General features: G+C 34.5%; 3 protein-coding genes across 3 annotated transcripts; 1 reads left to right on the forward strand and 2 right to left on the reverse strand.

The window, feature by feature from the left end:
* Window positions 1-1,575: 1,575 nt before the first annotated feature.
* Window positions 1,576-7,791, reverse strand: LOC114382277 (pyruvate kinase 1, cytosolic). Its single transcript, XM_028341582.1, has 15 exons — window positions 7,528-7,791; window positions 7,335-7,431; window positions 7,091-7,188; window positions 6,569-6,724; window positions 6,082-6,159; window positions 5,651-5,782; window positions 5,441-5,521; window positions 5,267-5,338; window positions 5,066-5,155; window positions 4,304-4,537; window positions 3,421-3,516; window positions 3,178-3,245; window positions 2,953-3,052; window positions 2,473-2,532; window positions 1,576-2,024 (listed from the first exon to the last, which is right to left on the reverse strand). Exons 1-15 carry the CDS (start codon window positions 7,594-7,596, stop codon window positions 1,872-1,874), a joined length of 1,584 nt encoding a protein of 527 aa, XP_028197383.1. The 5' UTR covers window positions 7,597-7,791; the 3' UTR covers window positions 1,576-1,871.
* A 3,002-nt stretch (window positions 7,792-10,793) lies between these two features.
* On the forward strand, window positions 10,794-15,849 carry LOC114380752 (uridylate kinase-like). Its single transcript, XM_028339789.1, has 7 exons — window positions 10,794-11,695; window positions 13,065-13,206; window positions 13,341-13,394; window positions 13,478-13,569; window positions 14,474-14,709; window positions 14,862-15,032; window positions 15,378-15,849. The coding sequence occupies exons 1-7, from the start codon at window positions 11,025-11,027 to the stop codon at window positions 15,473-15,475; spliced, it is 1,464 nt and encodes a 487-aa protein (XP_028195590.1). The 5' UTR covers window positions 10,794-11,024; the 3' UTR covers window positions 15,476-15,849.
* A 441-nt stretch (window positions 15,850-16,290) lies between these two features.
* On the reverse strand, window positions 16,291-19,453 carry LOC114380751 (leucine-rich repeat receptor-like protein kinase PXC1). The gene is made up of 2 exons (XM_028339788.1): window positions 17,857-19,453; window positions 16,291-17,310 (listed from the first exon to the last, which is right to left on the reverse strand). The coding sequence occupies exons 1-2, from the start codon at window positions 19,238-19,240 to the stop codon at window positions 16,628-16,630; spliced, it is 2,067 nt and encodes a 688-aa protein (XP_028195589.1). The 5' UTR covers window positions 19,241-19,453; the 3' UTR covers window positions 16,291-16,627.
* Between the last annotated feature and the right edge of the window lie 7,634 nt (window positions 19,454-27,087).

Genomic DNA, 27,087 nt, shown 5'->3' on the forward strand with positions numbered 1-27,087 from the left:
GATAGAAATTGTGTATTTTGTACACAGTCTATCTTTTTCATACTTATGAGTGCACTAAGTACAGGATCTAATCAAGGACTGGTTAAACCATTAACCACAGTCATTAACAAGTGTCATAATAGATTATATCTCAACTGAAGGTTAAAAATGATTTTCTCATGCAGGGTCGGACTTGAACCCACAATCGCCTGATTAGATCGTCATGGATCCAAGCCTAAGCGTTCAAATGACTAATTTGGTTTTTCGATGTAGTCGGATTATCATTCAGAACTTTTGATTTGAGTCTCTAGGCATTGAAACTCATTTTTTCACGAAACCATTCTTCCTATTGATATTTTAAGGTCCCACATTGGAAACTGATCTCTTGTTTCAATGGTTTATATATAAATTTATAAAACAAGGGTTATAACCTGGGGTTATAGCCTTGTAGGGTGGATGAATGCCACTTGTTTATATAACAATTGGGTCTTTAGTCAATATTTCCCCATTTCCCTATGTGGTGAACAAAGAAACATTGAGGCCTTTGCCCCATGGTTTTGACATTCTTCATGATAATCATGGAGAGGTTTGCAGATAGTCATTGTCTATATCGCCTTCATCATCATCCACATGATGACTTGCTATTACTCTTTCTTCTTACCTCTCCACCCACACCCATTTTTTTTTTTATACAAAAACAATTCAATTTCATTTTACCTTGTTTAAATTTAACTAAAATTAACTTAAATACACATTTTATTATATTCAATAATTGAAAATTAATTTTATTTCTACCTATTTACCGCATAGACCTAAGGGTCTGGCAAATTAAACATGCGTATGAGTGTCATTACCTATTTACCAGAGTACTAGAGGGCTGCAAGTGCAAAATATGTTAAGTGCTATAGCTAAAACCCACAAATAGGGGTATTCAAATCCAAACCAATTTAAAATGAAAACAAAAAAATCATTAAAAATAAAAAATCAAACCAAATCGTAAGTTTTTGGATGATTTTGTGTTCATACTACAAACCAAACTGTAACAGTTATATTACTTTATTCTCATATATTTTATTTTATGTATACATCACTTAATTTTCATAATATTATATATACAAAACACTCAATTTAGAATTGACCAAGTTATCGAGTGACGAATTCGTAATTGTTGCTTTGCCACTTTGATCATGTAGAGTTCCCCTTTTATTTTTATTTTGACAACCTGCAAATTGCATCATATGCTAATTCAGGTTCTTTACTTGTTTACAGCCAACATCCCTTAATGTGGGCTTAATGCTTTTACCAAAGTTCATTTCGCATCTCTCGCTACCTTGCCAAGGACTAGTTTATGTGCTAGGAGTTTGATCCAAATAGTTTCATTTAATTTTATATATATAAAAAAATTTATCATGTGCACTAAGTATAACATAGGTCCATTTCTTTTAACAATATAAAATAGAGTACTGCTCAAATCAAATCAACTACGGCTTCATAAGTAAATCATTCTGATCCACACTCCATTCATCATTAAACATATACTTCTTGCTCATATGACCACAAAGACCAGACAATAAAAATATGCTTATAAACAATTGGTGTCTGAAATAACAAGCTATTAGCTTCATTAGATTGGTAATCCAATTCAATAATCACATTTTCGAACTGTGTTCTAGTATGAATCTTAAACTCAAAAAATTGGCATCAAGGGCACATTGCCTTGATTTTATGTTTGACAGCCATTAATAATTTGCATCAAAATTTGTTTCATCAAAACCAAGTAGAGATAACTTCTACTTGTGGCAGAACGACCTGCATCTTTAAATAACTAGGCAAAGTTGTAAAAATAAATAAATAACACTAAAACTGTAGTTGGTTGAATGCGCTTTAATAGTTTAATCTTCAAGCTCAATAATCTTAACCACAGATGCATCACCAAGTTTCTGGCAAACAACTACCCGGTCATGTGACTTAATAACTCCCAATGCTTTTCCATGATCAAGGGCAACCTTAAGAATAGACTCATTTGTTGCACTTGTTGATTCAGCCTGCAAGCATAGAGTATGAGATTATATAATTACGTAATGGGATGCATATTACGTAAGATGCATAACATTATTGGACATTTATACAGGCCACTATAGCATAAAGCATTGGTAATATATGTCTTATGCAGAATCAAGATCAAGTGTTCAAACAATGTAACCAGAGGTGGTATCATAAGTGCTAGCCAAAAGGTTGATCATAATAATAATAATAATAATGCTTGGATCCAAACTAATCCTGCCATAGATCTAGAGAGACAAGAAACTCTAGAGCCAGAATATGCATTGAAGATGTCACTACGTCATTGTCAGTACATAACCCCAAAGTCCAGCTCACCCTGATCTGTTTTCAGCATCTAATTCTAACCCCAAAGAACAATCTCAACAGAACAATGTCCATCAACTCAAGAATGAAAAATAACTGAGTAGAATTCCAAAAAGAAAAACTTACAGGATGTCGAGGATCTGCAAGCATAGGAAAGAGACCTCTCACAATAAGTGATTGTCTTGCCTGCATCACAAATTGAATTTCTTAGTAAGTTTGGTAAGCAAGGTGTAAGCCAATGTAAACACAACACATCCTGGTAAATAAATTTTTCTGAACATTAGCTGGAATTAGGGGTGTCCATATCCAAGAAAGTACAATAGCATCTTCCAAATATAAACACAATTCGTGGTTGTATCTACTTACTTTACACAGGATATAAATATCATAATTATGATATGCCGAGAATACTTAACAGTAAATTAAAATGTATTAATATTATTTATAAAATATTCATTACGGTCGTATATTAATTGCATTAGATATAAGCCTTCCCAAGAATGAAAGTTGGCAGTTGATCTATTCAACCCAATCTCTCGGGGAATTAATAACAGCCACAAATAGTTAACAGAAAATAAGCAGCTAACTCAAAATTTAAAATTCAACCTCAAAAGCTCCACTAAAGCTCCACTTTAGCTGGTTTGTCTTAAGTCGGGGGATCACAACAGATAGTACTGGCATTGTTGGCCTATACTTTGCAATCAATCTGGCAAGTAGATAAGTACATGTAACATCTTTAGACAAAAAGAATTAAGGATAAAGGTGAAATGAAGATAAAGGAAATGATATAGATATTAATTGAAGGATATCTAATTACTCATAAGAAAGTACCTTGCAGCCCTTCCAGATGAAGTAAAACAAATTATAATAGATGCTTTCACCTTAATTGCAGCTCGTACCTAACAAGTAAACATTAGCATGTAAGAAGCACATTTAAGAATCAACCACACCATGCCAATAAAGCAAAAGCAAGAGGCATAAACCTGACGACCCCCCCCCCCCTATCTCTAAAAGAAAGAAAGAAAGGCGCACAAGCAAATACTATTAAAAACATAAGAGAAAAATGTAAATTACCGCAGAGGATGCAATAGATTCCAAGTGAGTCATGGGTTCTCCAACATACTTGACTGTCCTTTTAAAATAAAGGTCTTGATTGAAAACTTTCTCAGCCTACAAGGACATGAAATGGAAGGCAGAGACTTGAGCCAACATTTTGAGGGACATTTCAAATAGGATAACAACTCATATGATTCAAAGGAATTCCCAACAAATGATTAGCAGAAGAATGCCACACTGAGATAAACCACCATAAGATAGAAAAAAGTAAAAATGGGAAAAAGGAAAGGGAAGTTAGGAACCCAGAATAGAAAACAGAAAATATAATGATTTTATTTCTTAATTGAAAATGAACTGAAGTAGAAAGATCACTTTTTCTACAACAAAGCTAATGCTCAGTTCTCAATAGATATAAAAACAGAATGTCCCTCCATTCCACCCGTCCTATTTAAGCTTTACCCCTGTCCTTCCACCCTCTCTAACTGTTGAAATCTGGGAATCACTAACTGACGAAAAGAGAATAACATACTTTTCCTGTTATAATTCAAGATTCGATATGAAAGCATCTTAAAATTCAAATTAGAACCAGAAATGAATGGATTTTAACAATATACACAACCAATTCTTGTTGAAACAGAATGCTTAATAGAAAATGAATATTGTCTACACGGAGTCCATCTTAATCATACTATGAGTTCACCTTTGACAGTTGCAGGAGTCAATCACTATCAGTTTACAAGAAAGCTATCAAACAACAAAACTATAAGATTTCAGATTCATTTAGGCAACAGAGGTCCAACATAAAGAGAAAACATTTTGGTCAGAAACCATAAAACCTGCATCAACACATCAGAACATCCAATTTATTGAACAAAATTAATGAGCTATGAAATGAACTTACCTCTGAACAAATTCTGCCAACAGTAGATATAGTCTCAATAGGGTACAACCCACGTAAAGTCTCAGCACCCAGAAGAATGGCATCACTTCCATCTAAAACAGCATTGGCGACATCTGTTGCTTCAGCACGAGTTGGTCTCAAGTTGTCAGTCATGCTATCCACAACACGTGTAAGAACAGCAGGTTTCCCAGCCATATTACACTTGTAAAGGGCAGATTTTTGAAATAAAAAAACCTACAAAAGCAAATGGGAAATTATTAACAGTAATATCTACACAACAGTCAGTCTTAGAACTATTCAGCATTCACTAACGTGGACAGTTGCAAACAAATAATTGTCATAAGGGGCAATGGCATAGGCAGCAATCCATTAAGCTGATTCAACTAAAAACATTATATTTTTCCTCACAACATGCTCATATTAAATTTTCAAGTTCCAATGTAGACATCTAGATTCTGGAATAATTGTGCAAATACAAAGAATTAGTTAGACCAAAACTAATCTTATTTGGTCATGAGACTGCATGACAACAAGAACTACAAAAAAAAACTTCGTACCCCATTGCCCAGAGGCTCTTCGCTATGCGAAGGTATGGGGGAGGGATATTGTACGCAGCCTTACCCTTGCATATGCAAAGAGGCTGTTTCCGGATTCGAACCCATGACCAACAAGTCACCAAGGCACAACTTTACCGCTGCACCAGGGCTCGCACTCACAACAAGAACTACAAACTACAAAATAAATTTTAACAAGGAAATTTACCTTCTCTGGTGGAAGATCAATACCCAAATTCCCACGGGAAAGGATAATACCATCAGCTTCTTGTAGAATCTCATCAAAATGGGTCAATCCCTAAGAAACAAGAGAGATTACATATATAAATGAATAGGTATAAGTCAATAAAAATATAATTTACACAAAAAATGAAGTCTATCAGTACATTATGAAGATATGCAAACTCACCTCAACATTTTCAATCTTTGCAAAAATTTGAGTTTGGCTGAGATCACCTAACTTTGAAAGAAATTCACGAGCCTGCATCAAAAACATATAAAGGTTTGTTAATAGAAAACCGAAAACATCTCTTAGAATGTGAGTTTCTGAGATGACATATAAAGGATTTGGATCTCAAATTACCTGGCGAACATCTTCGGCGTGTCGAGTATATGACAATGACAGAAAATCAATTTTGTTTTTAACACCCCAGGAGCTTATAACCTGAAACAAATAAAGTAAAAGTGTAAAATAACCGAAAACTAGGGAAACCTATTTTCTAGGCACAGACAAATGTTACATGAGCAATGAAAGGTAAATCATTCTAACATGCTAATTAAAGGAAGAACTTACCTCCTGGTCTTTCTCAGTGAGAGTGGGCAAATCAATATGAATCTGAGAGGCATGCAAAGTGAACAATGACCCAGCCAATGTAGCTGTGTTCTTTATAATACAAACAACATCTTGCCCTTTGACTTCAGATACCTGCACAACTTCAGGCAGAACTCATCATGCAAAATAGAAGGTTGAATATCCTTTTTATGCCTAGAGCCACACTTTGGTTTAGAGCATATCAATTCAACAAAATTAATTTCAACTGCAGGAAATCACAGTATTGACTAAAATAAATGGTTCATGAACATTAAAAATATATAAATACAAACTCATAACCCAAATGAAAAGGCACAATATAAATCGTTTGAAAAGATACCGAGGAACACTGAAATAATAGTAAAAAGGGACCTATCGCAGTAAACTTTGCATTCTGGGTTCAATAATATTACCTCTAGCCATACAGAAGTAGTTTCACTTCCAGTGAACAAGTATTGACCAATAAAAATAGTGTCTCCCTTCTTCACTGCCTATAAACAACAAGAATAAAGATTAATATTGAGGTTCAAAACAACACAAAATATTGCTTCGAAACAAAAAATTTACAAATTATGCAAGCAACAAATTACAATTCAAGAAGATGTCTAAAGATATTTTGGGTCACGAAGAGAAAATTTCCATGTAGGAATCAAGTAAAAACCAGAGTTAAAAGCTATTAAGACCTAAGCAAGAGTTAAATCATACACAGACAAAATTTATAGCTAATTCAAGCCAGGCAACTTAGAAGGGAAAAAGCAATTGACTCCAAGCATGCACTGCATAGGCAGTAAAATGTAGAAAGTTAATCAGACGAAGCCATTTGAGTTGATATTCCGTGGAAACAATGTACATGCAAAAAAGTCGCCTCATATTATGACAAGATGGAAAATATCACCAAACCTTAGCCAGTCCATCAAAATTGATAGGCAATATCTCTGAAGAGGCTTCTTGTCCCTGATCGGGAGTTAGAACAACCTGACCATTTGCCTCAAGTGAGATTGCTTTCTCACTTTTGTTAACAACCTGCATCTCTGCGCCCACCGTGTCCAGCATAACCTGTCAAAATCAAATAACAAACTCTCAGCTCCTTCCCCACTGTCTATTTTCAACATAAAACCCAAGAGAAGTGGGAAAATACAATAACACAGAAACCAAAGATTCCTCAAGCAGTTGCTAAAAAAGCTTCACTTCACCTTTGACAAAACAAACATACAAAGACAGTAGGTTTCAATTTCTATTACTTTTAACCAAAGCAACAAACTTTCAAAAGGGAAAAAGAGGAAAACTGTTATTTTGGCATGGCCATCTTTCAGCCACATTTTGTCATTTTCCTCATGAAACAAACTAGACCCTCTATCTACTCTCCAGCACCAAGGTAACAAAAGATACCATGAGACAAAAACAGAGAAGGAAAAAACTCACAGCACAAAGCTTCTTAGTACTCTTGATAGCAGCCTTCAAATTCTCCAAAGTCTCCTGGTGGTACTCAGGGTCATGCCATGAAAAGTCAAAACGAGCCACTACACACAACAACAACAACATTAGAAAATCCATAACAATACAACACATAAACATAACCCTTTTACCAATTCTTCACTAAAACTTTAAAGTTTCACAATTTAAGAAAAAACATTAAACAAAAAAAAGTGAAAAAAGTGCGACATACCAGACATGCCAGCCTTGAGACAACCAGAAATAGTTTCGACGGATCTAGATTTAGGCCCCAGGGTACCAACAATCTTTGTCATTGCAGAGAAAAAACTCTACAAAAATAAAAAATAAAAACAAATCACAATAATTATATATATAAAAAAAAATAGATCCATAGATTGAAAAGTAAAAGGGAAAGAAAAACTAACAGGCTTGGATGGTTCAAGGATGGAGACCATCCTAATAGGTTCCTCAAGAAGCAAGTGACTAGAAGGCATGTTTGGCGATGGATCGATGAATATTGTTTCAAATGGAACAAAACCTAATCAAAACCAGAAAGCGAAGAAGACACAATTTGAGGGTTGAAACAGTGGTGGGGGCGTGCTGCGTCTCGTCTAAGACCAAACACAAAAGCAAACGCTGTTTTAGAAATAGAAAAGAATAAAACCTTGGAAGAATATGCTTTTGCCTTATGCTTTGATATCTCTCTTTAATAGTACTATGTTTTGTTGCTCTATTTTCAACTTTCCTATGTCACCGTTTCCCTACCAGGGTGTTGTGGTGTTCTATTTCTTGTTTCTTTTTTTTATGTTTTACTGTGTGTGTGTGGTGGTAAAAAACGAGAAAGGGAATTTGGAGAATAACACGTGGCGAGAAGCCAGCTGTTCGATGTGGCCCCACCTTGTGTTGTTATGAACCTAAAGAAAAGTAGTACGACAACTATGGTCTTAGATTGTTTGTTCTTTTTTTTCGTTTATTTGATTTTCTGAAGGGCAAGTGTGGGGGGATGTCAAATTTTGTTTCTAGAAGGCATAGAGAGTGTCAGTATTAGGTGAAAGCAATGGAGGCAAGGTGGGTAATTCCATTGGTTTTTATATTTAAAATAATAATAATAATAATTTGCAATTAAATGTTTTTTTTTTAATGAACTAGAAAGGAAAGAAAGTGATTTCCAGGGAAGGTGAGAAACTTTTAATGGAGGACTTGCAGAACTATAAAAAATGATTCGATTAATATGAACTCGTTAATTGGTGACTCAAAAAGAATCAAGTCAAGTTCATCAAAGCAATCTTGAATACTCACGAGTCTATTTTGTCTAGTATTTTTTGAGGCAAATGTTAAATGTATTTCTCTATTTTTTTTTAGTTTTTCCTTAGAACTACCATTTCTGAATCTAAACCATACCCCTTATTCTTTGTGCTCTCACATTCATAAGCTTTTCCTATTTTGCAAACTCGTACAAGTCGCACCAAACCCAGTTCTTGCACCAAGAACACCTTTTTGCTCTTCTCACAACAATTCCCGCTTTTGCAATTTCGTAATTAACAAACTGGGTTTTAAAGTTGTTTTGAAGTGAGTTTTTGTGCTAATTTCATATTATCAAGCATATTTTTATTGGCAAAATTCATAATTTGGTGGAAGTTTATGTTAGGCAAGTACTCTAGGAGGTTGAAGAGAAAAACATATGAAAAGTTTGAGTTTTATGTTTTGTTTGGTTGAAGGGGAGAAAAAATGAATGCAAAATAAATTATGCGAGTCTCACACTTTCTGCCCTCTATTTTAATTTTTTTTAAATTCTTCTATTTCTATTTCTTTATTTCATCCTCTAAAGCAAATGCAATATTAGAGACAAACTGCCATTTTCTTGAAAAGTAGAACACAATCATATTGGATTTAGCACAGTGGTGTTGGAGCTAGCATAGTTAGTTGTGTTGAATTCAAATTTGTCGTGGTTCAATTTTCCTATAAAGAGCAACAATGTCATAATTTTTCGAGCATGTGGTGCTGTTATAGGAGACAAGGAAACAAATTTGAATTTAGAAGTTATGCCAAAAAAGAACAATCGTGCTGGTCTTAGCATAATTGTGCTGACTTCACAAAGACAATTACATTTTGGCCAATATAAATAGAAAACTGGAACCCTCAATTTAGGATCTTTTGTTCTGTTTTGAAATAGAGTTTTAAGCACGAGGACATCTATCCCTTTGTATTCTTTATGTTTTCTATTGAAATTTTCCGCCTTTTGATAACCGTGGTTGGCAGATTCCTTAAAGCTTGGATTATGATTTAGCTATACTTATACTTATGTACCCCAATTCTGATTATAATTGAAGTCCAATTGTTATTTAGTCGATTATTTATTCTTCAGGATGCCTATTGTTAGTTTAGAACTGATAATTCTAAATCTTAATTAATTGCTTGTCAATTACCATCTATCTGTGATTAATTGATTTGTGAAGAAGTTGAATTTGTATAACATGCATGACCAAACTCCTATGAATTTCCAGTAGATTAACATGTTTAATTAACCTCTTTATGAATTATCCTTTGTTCTAATATAAGGTTTTTATGATTAATTGAGAATTAAAGTAGGGGAAAAAGTATTGTTAAACCATGCCCATAGGTTTTAATGATTTTAAGATGTAACTGGCAATTGAAGTATAATTTAGGGTTTTCATTAGAATATGAAATGGGGAAAAAAAGGTACAAGTGGAATCACAATCCTAGCCTTGCTTTCCCGATAAGTTTCTTTTACATTGATACGGTTTGCTTGTTCTATTATATTTTTGCAGAGTAATTGATAATCTATTTTCTCAGACTATTGATTAAAAACTAAATTGTTTAATTTACTGCAAAATTAGATTAGTTTGAAACTTCCTTTAGTCTTTTGGGTATGATATGCAGGGGGACTTTAATACCTAAAATGAAAAGGAGTCTTAAAAATTGACTAAAGAGAACATAATTGGCAATATTAAACACAACTTAGTCAAGTAATAAGATCTTAGAGTCAAAATTCATAAGCTTGAAAATTGAACTAATATAGGTAACTTATAGTTTGTTTGAGATGGACCAAACTGATATGTTTATGATGGACTAAGTTAATGTAATGATTTGTTTGAAATGGACTAAGTTGATGTCCTATCCAAACTAGACTAAGCTAATGTCTTGAGTGAAATGGGCTAAGTTGATGTCTTGGCAGAAATTCAAGTCTTTTCGGGACAAGGGTAAAACTATGTGAAAAATGAATACTCGTAGAAAGATATTTTGATACTTAAATATTCATTCAGAATGATGATATGTAAAAGAAAAAACACACGACCTTATTCAATATGTTGATTGTTATTTGAAGGAGCCTACAATAGACTAAATTCCTTGATAATGGGCCTAAAGTCTCTAGAGAGTCTAGAGTAACATTCCCTCATCACAATCACATTGAAAATCTTATTCTTGGATTATTTTAGATTGGTTCAACAACATTTGGGACTAGATGGATAATGTGACCCTTTATACATTTTGGGTCTGGAATAATTATTATAATCACTACTTGATTATTAAAATTTTAAATTTAGTGTTATTTAAAACAAATTCAGCACAATAAAAAATACGAAGAGAATATACATGTATATTTATTTATTTTATTTTTTTAATATTAAACCGAAGAAACGTTGGGCCATTCAAGTTGCGTGAGCATGGCCCGTCACCAGCAGGTCCAAATCTCCCCCACTCGAGAAAGACTAGCAAAAGCGCGTACAACGCACTCGCTCTCGGCACTTAACGGGACCGTCACCACGAGTGACGGCACATACGAGACCAACTCACGGAAGGCACGCTCCGTCAAACCCTCCAACACACACCTTCTCTCAACGCCCCCATTCTCTTTCTCTTTCCCTAACGTCCCCGACGACGCCGTAACGTCCTCCCTTTCATGGCCTCTTGCGACGACGACGACGACTTCTCTCTCCTCCGCGACGACAGCCACCACCACCTCCACCAACCCTACGCGCCGCACCACCACCACTTCTCTCCCTCCGCCGTCGCCGCCTCCGTGCCGCCCAAGCCCGTTGCCGAAGCTGAGGACTTCGCCAACCCCTTCGAAGACGACGACGGTAGCGCCAGCGAGAAGCGCAAGGAGTGCGACGAGATCGGTGAGGGAGCCGCTTCGTACGGATTCAACAACAAGAGATCTAAGGCGACTCCGTCGAACGGCGCCGTGTCCGGCGGCGCCGAGTACCGCAAGGACCGGGAGGAGTGGAGCGACACGGCGATTGTGTGCCTCCTCGAGGCGTACACGGAGAAGTTCACGCAGCTGAACCGGGGGAACCTGAGGGGAAGGGATTGGGAGGAGGTTGCGGCGGTGGTGAGCGAACGGTGCGAGAACCAATCGAAGAGCGTGGAACAGTGTAAGAACAAGGTCGATAACCTGAAGAAGAGGTACAAATTGGAGCGGCACAGAATGAGCAGTGGCTGCATTTCCACCAGCCACTGGCCTTGGTTCAAGCAATTGGAGCAGATCGTCGGAAATTCTCTTCCGGCGAAGTTCTCCGACGAGGATAAAGCGGTGGTTTCCGCCGGAACTACTCCCAGGCAATCGAAGAGGTATTTGGCACTCAGCACCGTGATAATGTTTAATAATTGTGTTGTTGCATTTGCATGCAAGTGCTAGTAGTTCACACTTGACATTTTGGTGATTTGTTTAATAATTGTTGTGGTGTTATATTTGCCTGAGGATTTGTTTATTTGTTTTCTGATTCTGATTTGGTATATTTCTTGCCTAATCTAACCAGTGCCTGAATTTGTTAATTTGCTGCATCATAAATACTTTAATTTACTCGAGATGCTTGAAGATTGTGGAATATTGTAAAGCTTTATGACATTGCTTTGCAGTACAACTGTGCAGCATGTTATGGTTAGTAGAATGCTTGCTTTTTATTTTATGTGATGGTAGGCTTTTGTCATGTTATCTGTGGGCAAGTTTAGACTTTAGAAATTAGAATCAGTTCTTGGAATAAATAAGGGATCTATGGTTTTGACTGAACTGAATCTGAAAACTTGTTTTCTCTGGAGGTATTGCTGCATTTTAACAAGTGTCATACTGTCTTCACTGGCACACTTTTAGTTTAGAAATCACATGGGAACTTAAAACGGTTATGGTGTTATTTTAGTCGTTATCAGTAGTGCATTATTATCTCGATGCAGCATCCATTGGTAAGTTAATTCGTGTATTGTTACGTTATGTTTCTCTGTGCTTTTGTCTATTTTGTTTATGATCTGAGTACTTGCTTATCCTTGTGTACTTAATTTTAACAAGTGTCATGCTGTCTTCTTTGGCACACTTCTTGTTTACAAATTACATGGGAACTTAAAATGGTTATGGTGTTACTTTAGTCATGTTCTTAGTGCCTTATTATCTCAATGTAGCATCCATTAGTAAATAATTCATTTATTGTTATGTTACGTTTGACTGTGCTTTATGTCTAGAGGATTTGTCCATTTTGTTTGCGATCTGAGTACCGTGCTTATCCTTGTACTTAATTTATGTAGATGATTACAACTTGGAATGATGAAAAACTTCATTTCTTTTAATTAGTACCGGTGTGCACATTATACTTTGTAGAATCTTAGTATTAAATGTATTGGCTTTTTGTCATGTTATTTATGCATAAGTTTGGGCTATAGAATAGGATTTTGGAATAAATAATAGGTCTATGGGTTTGACTGGTGCTGAAAATTTGAAGTTCTCTTTAGTGTTGTTGCAAATAAGCTAATGCTATCTTCACTGGCACACTTCTGGATCACAAATCACATGAATATTATAATGGCGGGTGGTGTTACTAAGATGGTGTAGCAAATTGATTGTGTTGTCATTATTTGGAGTATGTTATGTTGAATCACATTAAAGATGAAGTGTTTTTCTCTTTCCTTTTCTGTCATGTGAATATTGAGCATTCCCCTGTTCTATGTATAGATATGGAGTGGCAACACCCAGCACTGGAGGTCAAGCAAATAGCATGAAGTCCAAAGCATTCTCAAACAGATGGCGGAGGGTAGTTTTCAAAATTAGTGGGGCAGCTCTTACTGGATCTGATACCTGCAATATTGACCCTAAGGTTTGTGGTTTGGTTACACATGTGTGAAATTTGATAAAATTGTTTGACTCATGACCTCTTTATACCAAGTTCCTAATTGTTATCTGGATGTTGTGACAACACTTATTCCGTTTGTTTGTTTAATTAATTATCAGGTGGCCATGCTAGTTTCAAGAGAAGTTTCCATAGCTTCCCACCTTGGTGTGGAGGTATCAGTTCTCTTGATTGTTCTCTGGAGTCTGTTATTCTCCTACCATTTTCAGTTTAGCTGAAGCATCTTGTGATATTTCAGGTGGCAATTGTTGTTGGAGGTCGTAATTTCTTCTCTGGAGATGCATGGGTAAATGCGACAGGTTTAGAAAGATGTACTGCATACCAAGTTGGGTAGGGTTAATCACTAGAATTTCTATGCAAGTTCTATCTACACCATTGTAATTTTACTAGAGATCAATCACAAAGAAAATAAATGGAAAGATAGATTTAGGTATCAGTGCAACCATCCACATCCTGATCACAAATGGATGGTCCCAAAAAAGAAGACATATTTAAGTTGTGAAGTGGGATAGCAAGTACCTGTGTGGCAGTTCTGGAGAAGGCCACCGCTGGGGAGCGAACTCTGACTTGGCCAGTATGGGATATTGGTAGTGGCATTGTAGAGCACTTGTCTGGGTCATAAGACTACAAAGAGGACAAAGATTCTTTTCACTTTAAAAAACTAAATTGGAAATCTGATATTTGAAGATCTGGGTAGAACTGTAAAATGGGGTGTGGTTAGAATCACCAGGAGAATTTATCTGCCCTGTGTTTTGTCTATGCTAATTTTCTCTTTCAACTGTATGTGCCTCAGCCGATAATTTGCATCAACCCATTCTTCCCCTTTCTAGAGTTTCACTTCTGACCTTTCATTTAGTTGCATATTCAAATTTGGGGAAGTTTTTGATCTATGATGAATAAATTTCTATTGGAATATGTATGACAATTATTTCTTTTGTAACAGTTTAAGTTTTCAACTTATGTTACTTTTATATTTGATTTCTCTGTTCCTTTTTCTTGGAAAACATGAATGTCTTTTGATGCTTTAACTTTGAGACATCCTATTGTGCTCTGGCAAGTATCTTCTTGATGCCTTCATGGTCATTACTTCATTGCTTATGTACTTATGTTGCCATGAGATATTTTTAATCTTTCTGGTCAATATATTATCTTTCAAAGTGATTTACTTTTGTTCCTACTTTCTTTAAAACATTGACCTAAATAAGTACTGTTTTCTTGAACTTGAATATACCAGCATGATGGCCACTGTGATGAATTCAATATTGCTCCAATCTACTCTAGAGAAGATGGGTGTTCAGACTCGTGTACAAACTTCAGTTGCCATGCAGGAGTTTGCTGAACCATACAATAGGCAGCGGGCCATCAGACATCTTGAGAAAGGAAGGGTTGTTATATTTGGTGGCATTGGTTTTGGTGCTGGCACTCCTCTTTTCTCAACTGACATAGCTGCAGCTCTTCGGGCTTCAGAGCGTATGCTGCTGTCCTATTTTTTTTTAAAACAATTTTTTAATTACCTTTTTTCCCCACATTATCTTTAGTTTATGCGAAGGGGCAACAGATGTATCTCTGTTTTGGGTTTTTGTTTTTGCAAGCATCAGCATATATCCCCTTGTATCTTGCAGTTAATGCGGAAGCAGTCCTCAAGGGTACTAACGTAGATGGTGTATATGACTGCAACTCACGAGACAACAATTTCACTTTTGAGCACATATCCTTCAGAGAGTTGGGTTCAAGAGGTGTCACCTCTATGGATATGTCAGCGCTGACATTCTGTGAGGAAAATGCCATTCCTGGTTAGTAAGTTGTTGCATTTGGTCCCTATTATGAGAGCGTGTTTTAGCTCTTAGTGCTTTGGATATTCTTGCATAGACAATACAAATGCACATTCATTATGATGTGTGCCTTGCATTGGATCCCAAATAGTCCCTATTGCATGCTTAAACCATCAGGCACTATCTATGCAAGAAAAATCCTCGATGGTTCTTAGTCATGGTTTTCCTAGAGTTATAATTTTTGCTTTTATGTTGAGGTTTATGAGTATTCAACATTATTTTTATAAACTGATATTGAAGTAACCGACAAAGTGGATATTTTATTACATATTTTGTTTGATGAATTTCTTTGGCCTACCTGTACAGTTGTGGTTTTTAATCTACTGGAGCCTGGGAACATCTCAAAAGCTTTGTGTGGAGAACAGGTTGGCACACTAATTGACCAAACTGGAGCAATAAGCTAACAGTTAATTCAGCCAATTCAATTATTATTAGTCACACCGGAGCCATCAAGTCGAGTGGGAGATGCTTGCCATGACTGAGATTCTTGAAGAATAAAACATCAAATCTTGACAGATTCAGCGTGTGTGACCAAGTTAGTGGAAATTGTACTTTGGAACTGTAATCACAAATTCCCTATCACTAATTTTAGGTGGTGGTTGTACTTTTAATAAGTTTATGTGAAAAAGAAAAAAACAGTGCTTTTGTATATTATTCCTAGATGAATTGTAGCATAGTAAATGTATTAGCCGTAGTCATCCTTTGTCAGTAAATTTAAACAGATACAGAGTAATTCAACTTTATTTATTATTGCAACTGTACTAGTCATTTCCCCTTAGTTCAAGAGATGAAAAAAACAGTAACTTTTTATTTTGGTTCAAGGAGAACCAACCTACTTGGACCTAAGAAAAATTTCATGAAACATTGCAAAACTTGAGTTCACGCACTTCCATAGAATGTCTTATAGCTCTACTAAGCGAGCTATTTCATTTTATATTTGAAATGAGATTTTCAAGACATAGTTCAAGGATTTTTCTTGCCTTAAATATTCATCTCAATACGGAATGTGAAATCTTTTGTCTTAAGTAACTCATTAGTTGTGAGTCGCAAGCTATTTCTGGCATGCGGTTAATTCATCATGAACTTCCATTGAAATTATATGCCGCGTGCCTTGCTTTTAACAGCAGTTTTGAGCATATTGATGCTCCTAACATGATTCCATGATTTCAGGGTCTCACATGAATGAGAATGTCATTGAATTGTGTTACCCAATTCATAATTGCTGATTCAGTGCTTTTATTATGACAATGCCATTGAATTGGACCAATTATATCTCAAGACTGTGTCCACTGATGCAAACTCCAAATGTACGTTATACAATTCAACTACACACTAGTACTTACTCTAAGCTCAAGCTCAAGATCAGATAATTCAGATTTGCGCTACGTTCAACAATGGAATTCCAAATAACTCACAAATTTTACAAAGAACACTGAACAGCGCCAATAAGTAATGTGCATTTAGACCATGCAACTAGAGGAGGAGACTGGAAGTACCTACAAAACATGACATGAATTAATCTTATATATACCAGACAACAATATTCAGCATTACTCCTAAGCTAGACCATCTTCAGTGGTGGGAATGGAAGGCGAAAGCGAATTGCATGATACATCATAGTCCTCCCCAAGAGGCGATTGCTCCACCCTGATCTCCTCAATCATCTTCACAACTTCCTCCATGGCTGGCCTCTTCTCTGGCTGCGCCACCACACAAGTCAACCCCACATGCAACATGGACACAAGCTCTTCCTCAATGTTCTTGTAGCGCAACAGCTCCTGATCAAAAACCTCTGCAGTCCACTCTTCTCTCACCACCGAGCGAACCCATTTAGGAAGGTCCACCGCAGCCTGTTCCGGCTCTACCTCCATTCGGGGACGAGCCGGTGAAGGGTACTGCGATGAAGGAGCTCTTCCTGTGAGAACTTCTAACAGCAATACTCCGAAACTATACACATCAGCCTGCTGAGATAGCCTCTTGTTCTGTTCTTGCTCTGGGGCCCTGTACCCTCCCAACCGGGCAATGGCGTGAACCGGGTTTAATAGGAGTGATAACCCAAAATCGGAGATGCATGCAACACCGTTCTTGTCTAGAAGCACGTTGGAGGATTTCACGTTCCCGTGAGGCACTTTGGCTGCACTGTACTCTGCATGAATCTTTGCAAGACCTCTTGCTGCTCCTAACACCAAGCTTATTCTTGTAGTCCAATCCAATGGAATTCTTCCCGGGCCACGGTTCCCTATGATCAGTATCCAACAAACACAAAATGAAACTAAATTACAGTAGTAATATGTGTTTCAACATCAGAGTTGATTTTGAATGAACTTAATTTTAGTTTAAGAGTGATTTTAAGGTACGCAAAATCCTTTAAATATATTGTTAGTTCGGTTAATAATAAAAAAAAAGGTAAGCAAAATCCAATGTTTGTTTTTCTATTCAATGCAAAAGTCACTTATTTATTCTTGTGTCCAAATGCACAATTTTTGTTTCAAAACACAGAATGCAGAATGTTTGTTTCAACATACTATCCAAATAAACGTTTAACATAAGTTGGTAGTTTAACATAATAATTTTAAATCATTTAACATGAATCTAAACACGGACTAATGGTCCGTTTGATTTGTGAGGAAAGAAAGAGAAATGAGTAGAAAATTTCTAAAATTCGGTAGAGTTTCATACTTTCATATACCATTTTAATTTAAATATTTGTTCTCAATTCCATTTCTTTTTCCTCTGTCAAAAGGTACCTAAGAGAGTAATTAAGAAGAGTGATTAATTAACTAACCGTGAAGAAGAGCATGCAAGCTTCCATTGGAGAGATAATCATAGACAAGAAGCTTTTCCTCCTTGGCATAGTAATAAGCTTTGAGTCTCACAACATTAGGATGCTTAAGCTTCCCAATCACATCCATGTACTGCTCAAACTCATGCCTCGCGCAAGGGTTCGCATCCTTGAGCCTCTTCACCGCCACCGTGCACCCATCATCAAGCACCGCCCTATAAACCGTCCCTAAACTACCCTTCCCTAACATCTCCGCCGAAGCTCGAAGCAAATCCTCCAACTCAAACTCACTCCTCCGATCAAAAAATACAAGCCTACTCCTATCAGTCCCACTGGTTCCATCACTCTCACCACCACCATACACCTTCTTCTCATCACTCCCATTGTAGCTGCTCTCACTCTTCCTCTTCCCGTAGCTCTCCCCACTCCCCACCAAACTCGAACCCCTCCCTCTAGCACAACAATGCGCCACCGCGAACGACACTACCACGAGCAGTGCCACGCAATTCGCGATCACGATGGCCACAATGGCACCAGGACTCAAGCCCTTGCGCTGCTGCTCCCTCCCTGGACGGGCGATTATGCTGGTCTCAGGGAAGGAGCTAGGATTTGAAGAAACTGTCTGAGACGGTTCCTTCTCATTACTATTATTATCATTATTGTTGTTGCTATCATTATTGTTAGGAGGGGTTGTGGTGAAGGAACAACCCGGAAACAGTGATGCACCACACAATCCTTCGTTACCGGAGAAGGTTGTAGAACCGAATTTCTTCAACATGGGGGATGGTAAGCGACCGTAGAACTCATTGTTTGTCATGTTGAGTTCTTTGAGATTTTTCATGGAGGAAGAAAGGTCGGGGATCTCGCCGGAGAGAAGGTTGTTCTGGAGTCTCAGTGTTATGAGTTGTGTTAAGTTGGATATGACATCAACCTTGCCGCGAAGGTTGTTGTCAGAGAGGTCGAGGCGGAGGAGGGATTTTAGGGAGGATATCTCCGGCGGGATCTCGCCGGAGAAGTCGTTGCTGCTGAGGTAGAGGAGTTGGAGGTTGGTGCAGTTGGAGAAGAGGGTTGAAACGGTGCCGTTTAAGCGGTTGTCGTGGAGGTTGAGGAGGCGAAGGTGGGTGAGGGGAGTGAGAGGGTCTAGTGGGCCACGCAGGTTGAGGGAAGGGAGGGAGAGGGCGGTGACGCGGCCGTTCGGGGAGCAAAGAACGCCGCGCCAGGCGGCGTTGCAAGCATCGTGGCCTGTCCAATTTGAAAGAAGGTAGCCATGTAGGTCACTTTGGCGACAAAAAAGGGTGAGTGCATGAGTGTCATTGTGGTGGAGACTTAACGTAGAAATTGGTAAGAAAAATAAAAACATGTACAAGACATGGTAATGCTTCATCATGGGATGAAGATGATGAAGACGAACCTCGTTCTTGTTTGTCCTTTGTTGTCTATGAGGCGGGAAGTGCAAACATATTGAAACAAACAAAACGATGTTTGTGTTTTAAAAAATTATTGATAGGGAGAGTGAGTGAGTGTGTGATAGTAATAGTACTACTCTACGACAAAATTTGGAAGGATTTTCATGTAACATTATTAGAGAGAGAGTGTGTATGGTTTTATTATAATTATATGTTGGGGTGATTAGGACAGGGGGAATATATATAATGATTAAAGCGTAGGGAATGGTTGTGTGTATGATTGCTGTTGTCCATTGCTCTAAAGAAAAAGACTCATAAGCAAACCTGATCACTTTTATTTGCTTTTTCTTTTTTCTTAGTCTGTTCTGCAAAAGGGGAAAAGAAGAGAAATGTGTGTTGGGCTTCTTGATCCTTGTGATCTGAAAATATTGTCCCTGCTGCATCTTTATAGTACTATAGAATAGAAGAATGGCCCCAATGTAATGTTATAGGACGAATTTAGTAACAGGATGATGCCGCTTGAATAAATAATGATTTATACTGTGAATGGATTTGTTGTATACTTTCTTCCTTTATTGATTGTTTTAATGTGCCAACGGTGTACTTTATTAACTTTAGTTATACAAAAATTTATGTGCTTTTTTGCTGTGTTATTGTGGCGTAATGTGGTGAGATTCCATAGCCTAGATCACGAACTTGGAGTCCTGCTGAATAAAATACCAATTTCCTCCTCAAAATACTACTCCCTTAAGTACTTCTTAAAAGTAATAAAGTTATTCTAATAGTTCTTGAAATATTAGATATATAATAGATATCTATTGGTTTACTCTCTAACTTTATGTATTTAAGTAAAATTCAGAAATTAATTTAAAAGGTTTTTTAATATTTAAAATACTAATTAACATGATTTTTAATATTTCTAAAGCTACTTCAAGATGAAATTGATGGCTTGCTCGAACCCTTTTATATGTGCCAATTTGAAAATGATTTTTAGGATAGTTTTCAGCAAAAGGGTGACTACTGCTCTGTTCTATCCGACAGCACTACGTGTCTTCAGTCTATATGTTAAGAGATCTCAAACCGTATTTTCAATTCGACTTTTAAATGAAACATATATCAATTGCCAATAGCATGCGCAAGAATAAATTTTAAATATAAATAGGTAGGTATGAACCAAATATAGCTATAAAGGGTACAATGGCTGCACATTATATCAATTTGTCATGCAATACATTTTAATTTATTGTTTTAGATAAACAATACATTGTAATTTATATACACTAATATACCCAACTTGATGTTCAGGACTTCTGAATTTGAACTCCAATATTTAAGAAGGTTACATAATAGAAAGAATCAATTAAAACACAATCAGCATAATTTATTTTCATAATTCATCAATAACTGCATCCTACTCACTTTTCAAGTAATCTATTTATTTATATATAAAAGAGAAATCGTTAATTATAACCTTAATATTTTAAAATCATTTGATTAAGAGATATAAATTACTATGACTTATATTAATCGTTATTGATTTGATCCTCTGACTTAAGAGCTGATTCTGCTTGCCTTTATTAATAAGGAAATTAATTTTATGAACAGGGGCGGCAATATTATTATTCACGTCTTGAGTAGAAAATAAAAGCAAGATAAAAAAAACTCAACCTACAGTTATTTATTTATTTATGATGAATTGTTTCTAGGTGATTGTCAACAGTCAACCTCCTTTACACTTAACGAAAATTTTGACATTTAGAGGTATAGCTAGCCTAAGAGTTGGTATATTTAATTATTCATATTTATTAGAATCTTATCAAAAGTATCATTGCGAACATATGTATACGACTAAGGACTAATTTGCATACACTATTTTGGGCCATAAGAAAAGTTCTCATGCAACATTTTAGTGGTTATATTATATCTCTCGTTATCATCTTTATTAATTATCTGCAAGAATTTACTTATTTATTGAAAATATTCTGGTGGAGAAAAAGAAAAATTTGAAATCCAATGGTCCACAATTAGTTGTGTTGTTGAGCTGTGGAACACTAAGGCATGGACTGCGTCGACGTAATTAATTTGTGTAACTTTCACTAATCACTGCTTTTATATATATATATAACCCCCCAATGAAAAATGATTTATTTTAGCTGGCAAACTTTTGAGGCTTTCAACAAAGGAGAGTGGCTCATTATTTGATTTGCTTGCTGCTCCTCTTTTCTATGTCGTGGAAAAAAGTGTTCCCCACTTCATGTCAAGAACAAGCAAAGTTTTTCTCACAACAACAATGCACGCCTATACAATCAAGGAACATGACTTAATTTTAAACGTAATAAGCAAAATTGTCATGGCTATATTTAATTCAAATGCATAAAAACCAAATACACTACAGTCAAACTAATATTTGAAATTGCCCAAAAAGAATTGATATAATATTTTATAATGGTGGTATAGTATTTCCAAACGAAGGTCGCCTTTTCTTTTTGGAAAAACAAACAACTCTTGAAAATAACCACCAGCCCCAATTTGGTCTTTTGAAGAAAAAAGTGACTATATAATCTCTTAAATTATAAATTTGGGATACTTAAACTCTTAGTCATTTTCCTTCATTTTCAAAAACTGAATTTACTATTTATTTGGTCTTTTTTCTTTTCAACCAAATTAATCTTATTTACGCAGGAGAAGTAGTTAGAACATAATTACATTAATACTCAATAAAGATTGACCCAGTTATATAGAATTTTAACTCATATTCTATAAGAACTCGTGAGTTCAAATTCCGTAACTTATGTGATAATTTTGTTATTAGTGACCTAAAAAGTCACAAAAATTTAACTCAACTTTTTTAACCACAAAAAATAAATTTATACCAAATATACTACATGCGTTTCAACTTGTAAGTTTAGGCTGTTTAGCCCCTTGACCCTTTCCTCTTGCTCCTATAGCTCTATGCATGGATAAATCAATAATTTGGATGTTTTGAAATTATAATATAAAATGAAGTGGAGAGTAATGGCACATTGGAGGGTGAGATGGGTGCTGCAGTTAAACTACACCACTTCTCCCATCCTTCCATGGAGCATCATCATCCACCCACCAATTAATATGTGTGATTTGTAATGTACTAATGCATGCCCCCCAAAAAGTGAGGGAAATGTTTCAGCTTTTTTTATTGTTGGTTGTTACATTACAATGACACTATGCTATTGGTCCATTGGCCCATTGAACTTGCAAAAGCAAAAAGAAAGATAAAGCTGCAGAAATTGAAGGCGAGATTGGCGCTCCAAATCTAAAAACATTTGCCCCAATCACTCACTATACTGAGTCGGCAAGACTTGAAAAAGCACCACGGTACTGCATGCAGTGGCAGTAGGGAATCAAAATCTGTGTTTGTTTCTTTCAATTGCTTTTTATCATATTGGAAAATGGGTAAAGAACACAGTTTTAGCTTAAGAATACTAAGGTGAAAGCTAAAGCTGTGGAATTTTATTCTCCAAAATTGTCGATTTGGCTAACATAATGTAGGGGTGTCAAACCTGGGACCAATCATGTGTCACAGTAACTTTAGTTTTTCTTTTTATGGTACACTGTAACCAGTGGCAAACCTATTGCTTTGAGGGTGTGTATTTATATTTCTTTATTTTTTAAAATTTATTAAATTTGTAAATAAAATCTTATATTTTTATTTTTTATTTTATTTATATTTATATAATTAAATCTATTAATTTTATTTTTTATAATTTACACCTACTGACTTATAATCTTGGATCTCTCATTGACTATAAACTTATTAGTTGAGGTAATGTTTCATGTTCAAAAAGAAAAAAGAGAAATGTTAATAATATATTTTTTAACATATTATTTTGAATATATTTTTTAACATATTATAAAATTTTGAAAGTCTCATATTTTATTTAATGAATCCTTGTTATTATTTTTAGTTTTTAATAAAATTTAATTAAGTAATAAAGAATGTATTGCTAAGAAGAAGAAAAAACTGTGCCACGTACAAATACTGTCATTAATTTTCGCTTAAATTTGCAACAAGCACCGCCAAATCTAATTTAGTGGTTGGTTTAGAGGGTGAGAAAGCACTGAAAGTATACACAGCTGAAAAGCAATGGAAGAGGATGCGATATTGTTATGTGTGAAATATTGATGAAAGTTTAAAATAGACATGTGAGATTCACCTGTTTTTACTTTCATTTCAAAAAGAGAAAACGAAAGTAAAATATATAGTAAAAAGGATAATATAGTTTCTAATTAAATCTACTTCTATATTACAAATTAGTTTGGAAAGTAGGATTTAGAAAGTACGCTCTCCTCATTTGAGTAGTAGAACTAGATCAATTTAGTGGGGTTAGCCAAATATATAAAATCATTCAAAAAATACTTCATTTATCACTAGTATTGTAAAATTTTACTTGTTGAAAATTAATTGCTTTGAAAATTCAAAACTTTGATAACAATTTAATACATGCGATCGCATGTAGGATGTAGGATTGGTTGAGAATAAAAAGTAAATAAAATTTCATAATTTTATAGATACTATACACACAAAGTTTCATATATATAGATGAGTTGAGAGTTATGAATTGTAGTATTTAGTCATGTTTTTTCTCTTGATATAAATTTTTTTATACTAGTATTGTATTGTAAATTTTTACCAATAAAAACATGACTCATATATATTGAGAAATTTATCAAATTAGATTGTAAAAATGAGTAAGTTTCCTTTAAAAATTATGTTTAAAAAAATTGGGGAGGGGGTTGGCTGGGGAGGAGGGGTTTCATGGCCCCCTTCATCCAACGTGAAATCTTCATGTATTGCTGGGATTAAGGAGGAGAACAAATTAATGCTATCCCAAAGTTCTCACTAATATGTTGCTTAATTTGAAAGAGTAGATCTGATTATACTATATCAAAACTAGAAAATGTCATCAAGTCACTATATAGTTGAAGGTGTGGGGCTGCATAGGTTTCCATATATATATATATATATAACTTGATATAAAATGTGATTTTTATTTATTTGATTGTTGAATTATATCTACATATTACCAAAATTGTTTATGTTAAATTTTATCAAAATTGAACAATAAGAAAAAAGATAATCAAATGAATTTTGTAATATTTGCATTACGTTGGTTGATTTTAATCTAGACGAATGATACCGGTGTAACTTTGATAACTATTACATCATTTTATAATTTTCAACTAAATAATATTTTTTTAAAACCTACATTAAATCAAATTTTTCTTTCACATAAATCATATATGTAAAATTTTATATTAATTTAACATATTTGCTATATCGTTGACATAGATTAAAATCAACATAATATAAATATTTTAAAATATATAAAATATGAATCATTTGATTATTTTATTGTTATTTAATTTTAACAAAATTTAACACAAATGATCTCTTAATATGTGGATATAATTTAACAGTTAAATAAATAAATAATCATATTTTATATCAAATTATAAAATAGTATAATAATTATTAAAATTATATGAATGTAATTTAATCTCACCCGCATGCATGCTTATGTAAAAAAATACCACATTATTAGCCAAGGCATTTGATCAAGCCATAAAATTATTACTTGGAAGTTATGAATTGTATAACTTAGACATGTTTTTCTCCTGTTTTAGATTTTTTTTTAATTTATAGTATTCTTTGTATTGCAAATTTTTTTAACTATAAAAACATGACCTGCATATAGTGAGAAATTTATTAGAAAATTGTGGGGGAGGGGTTCATGCCCCCCTTTCTTCCAACATATATAAATATTTGATCTTATACAACTCGCCCCTTACATATATATCCTCATGTGGATAATAAATGTAAATTAAGGAGATTAATTTTTATTTATTTATTAAAATGCATGTCAATTCCACGTGAAATCTTCGTGTGTTGCCTGGAAACAAGAAAGTTAATACTATCCCAAACTTGTCACTAATGTGCTGCAAATGCTATGCATGTCAAAACTTATCATCCCTTAAAGTTGATTATAAACATTTGAAAATTAATAATAGGTTTTATAAGGAAAAAAACATTTATTACATACTGTTAGATCGGGAATTTTGGACAAGGTTAAAAAAACATTTATTACATACTTATCACCCCACATTTTTTTTTTTGTAATTTGAAATTTTTTAATTTGTATTATACTTTGATATATGCACACAAACTAAATATCGAATTACACCAATGGTCTGTTAGAATTTGCTTTCATGCCAATGATCATTGTCACACCAGAATATTCTTTTTCTACTTTTTAACATTTTGAAAGAAAATTTCTCTTCAATGATTGTTGGATATTATTATTGTAAAAGCAGGTGAGTAACATAATTTATTTTGGTTTAATAGTTTTTTATAACATAATTAACATAACTTTTTTTTTAAAAAAAATATGATTAGCATGTGTCATTTTTTATTATAAACTCACAAAGTTTATTGACTTGTGAAAATGACAATTAACATTTGTAATGTTAGGTATTTTAAAAAAGAATGTTTAGTTTGTCTTATCTATTATATATTTTTTATTATATACTTTTGATTTTTTTAAAATACATAATAATAGATATTTTATATAAAATGTAATGTTTATATGTTTTATAATTGCCCCCTAGTTGTTTAATTTTAGCTCCGTCCTTGCATTCCCTCATAAATCTTTTTTTTTTGTTTCCTATCCGCAGCAACTCGCAAGTTAAAGGGTGGTCATGGAAAACAACCAATCAGCTTGGGAAGAATCGTATTCAATATACCTTGTAAACAATTATTCACAATAACATAAACATCATGAAATTAAAAAAAAAAAAAAACTCTCCACCAAAGATGTCACTCTTGTATTAATTCCATCTCCAATGTAGTGGTGAATTGTGGAAAAAAAAAACTCTTAGGAAAATAGACCATCCAATGCATCAAAAGCTCTCATCCACATCTTTGGGGACCAATTACTCTAAAGCTTTTGGGAAAATCAAGTTCCATTGATTATAATATATAAAATAATTATAATTTAAATCAAATTAAGTTTATGAGTTAAATCGAATTGTTCCGAGTTAAATTTAAGCTGAAAAATATAACTTATATCAAAATTAAATTGAACCAATTTTTATAAGTCTAAATAAACCCAATTTGAGTTTAATTTAGCTTGACTCACTTTCAGCTTACTAGTTGATATGTGATTTTCAGTGTAACTGTGAAATTAAAGATTATAGGTACATTTAAAACATCAAATATATATAAGACTAAATACCTACTAGGAGTATAATAATGATCCCAAAAATAACTAGGTGACCCGATAGGTGTGTCCAACAACAATCACAAAAATAAACTTTGATGACTTATTAAAATTTTGGTAAAAGATGCAAGTAATCCCAACTTGATGAGGCCAAAAATCATAGAGCTCATAGAATAAGATAGGGCATCCATGTCCCAATGTTTGTTTTGAGGTCCAAATCCACAAATTACATGAAAATAACCAATAGTTACTTTAAGAACGTCAAAAGTTCATGCCTCAACAATGTGCATCCAAACAGGATAATAAAATAAATAGGAAATATACATGTTCATAACAAACCAAACAATCTCAACAAAAACACAATTAATACCTTGTAACAAATACATTATTATCTCATGTCATACATATTACATCAATTTGAATTGTAAAATTTGATACATCAGGTGGCCCTGTAATTGTTCAATTGTTTTTTAAGATAGTTGCCCAATTGTTAATATAATAATACACTTAAAAAAACTTTTGAAGTAAAACTATTTCCTATAACTTGTTATAGGGAGTGAGAGATTGATAAA

This window comes from Glycine soja, chromosome 13 (assembly GCF_004193775.1).
Source record: "Glycine soja cultivar W05 chromosome 13, ASM419377v2, whole genome shotgun sequence".
Classification (NCBI taxonomy): Eukaryota; Viridiplantae; Streptophyta; class Magnoliopsida; order Fabales; family Fabaceae; genus Glycine; species Glycine soja.

Coding starts and splice junctions, on each gene's coding strand:
- LOC114382277 (XM_028341582.1), bottom strand. CDS start 7,596: ATGCCTTCTAGTCACTTGCTTCTTGAGGAACCTATTAGGATGGTCTCC. Junction 3,517..4,303: donor TTGGCAGAATTTGTTCAGAG/GTAAGTTCATTT, acceptor ATGTCCTTGTAG/GCTGAGAAAGTTTTCAATCA. Junction 3,053..3,177: donor TCATCTGGAAGGGCTGCAAG/GTACTTTCTTAT, acceptor TCTACTTGCCAG/ATTGATTGCAAAGTATAGGC.
- LOC114380752 (XM_028339789.1), top strand. CDS start 11,025: ATGGCCTCTTGCGACGACGACGACGACTTCTCTCTCCTCCGCGACGAC. Junction 13,207..13,340: donor CCTGCAATATTGACCCTAAG/GTTTGTGGTTTG, acceptor ATTAATTATCAG/GTGGCCATGCTAGTTTCAAG. Junction 15,033..15,377: donor TGAGGAAAATGCCATTCCTG/GTTAGTAAGTTG, acceptor CTACCTGTACAG/TTGTGGTTTTTAATCTACTG.
- LOC114380751 (XM_028339788.1), bottom strand. CDS start 19,240: ATGATGAAGCATTACCATGTCTTGTACATGTTTTTATTTTTCTTACCA. Junction 17,311..17,856: donor CTTGCATGCTCTTCTTCACG/GTTAGTTAATTA, acceptor TACTGATCATAG/GGAACCGTGGCCCGGGAAGA.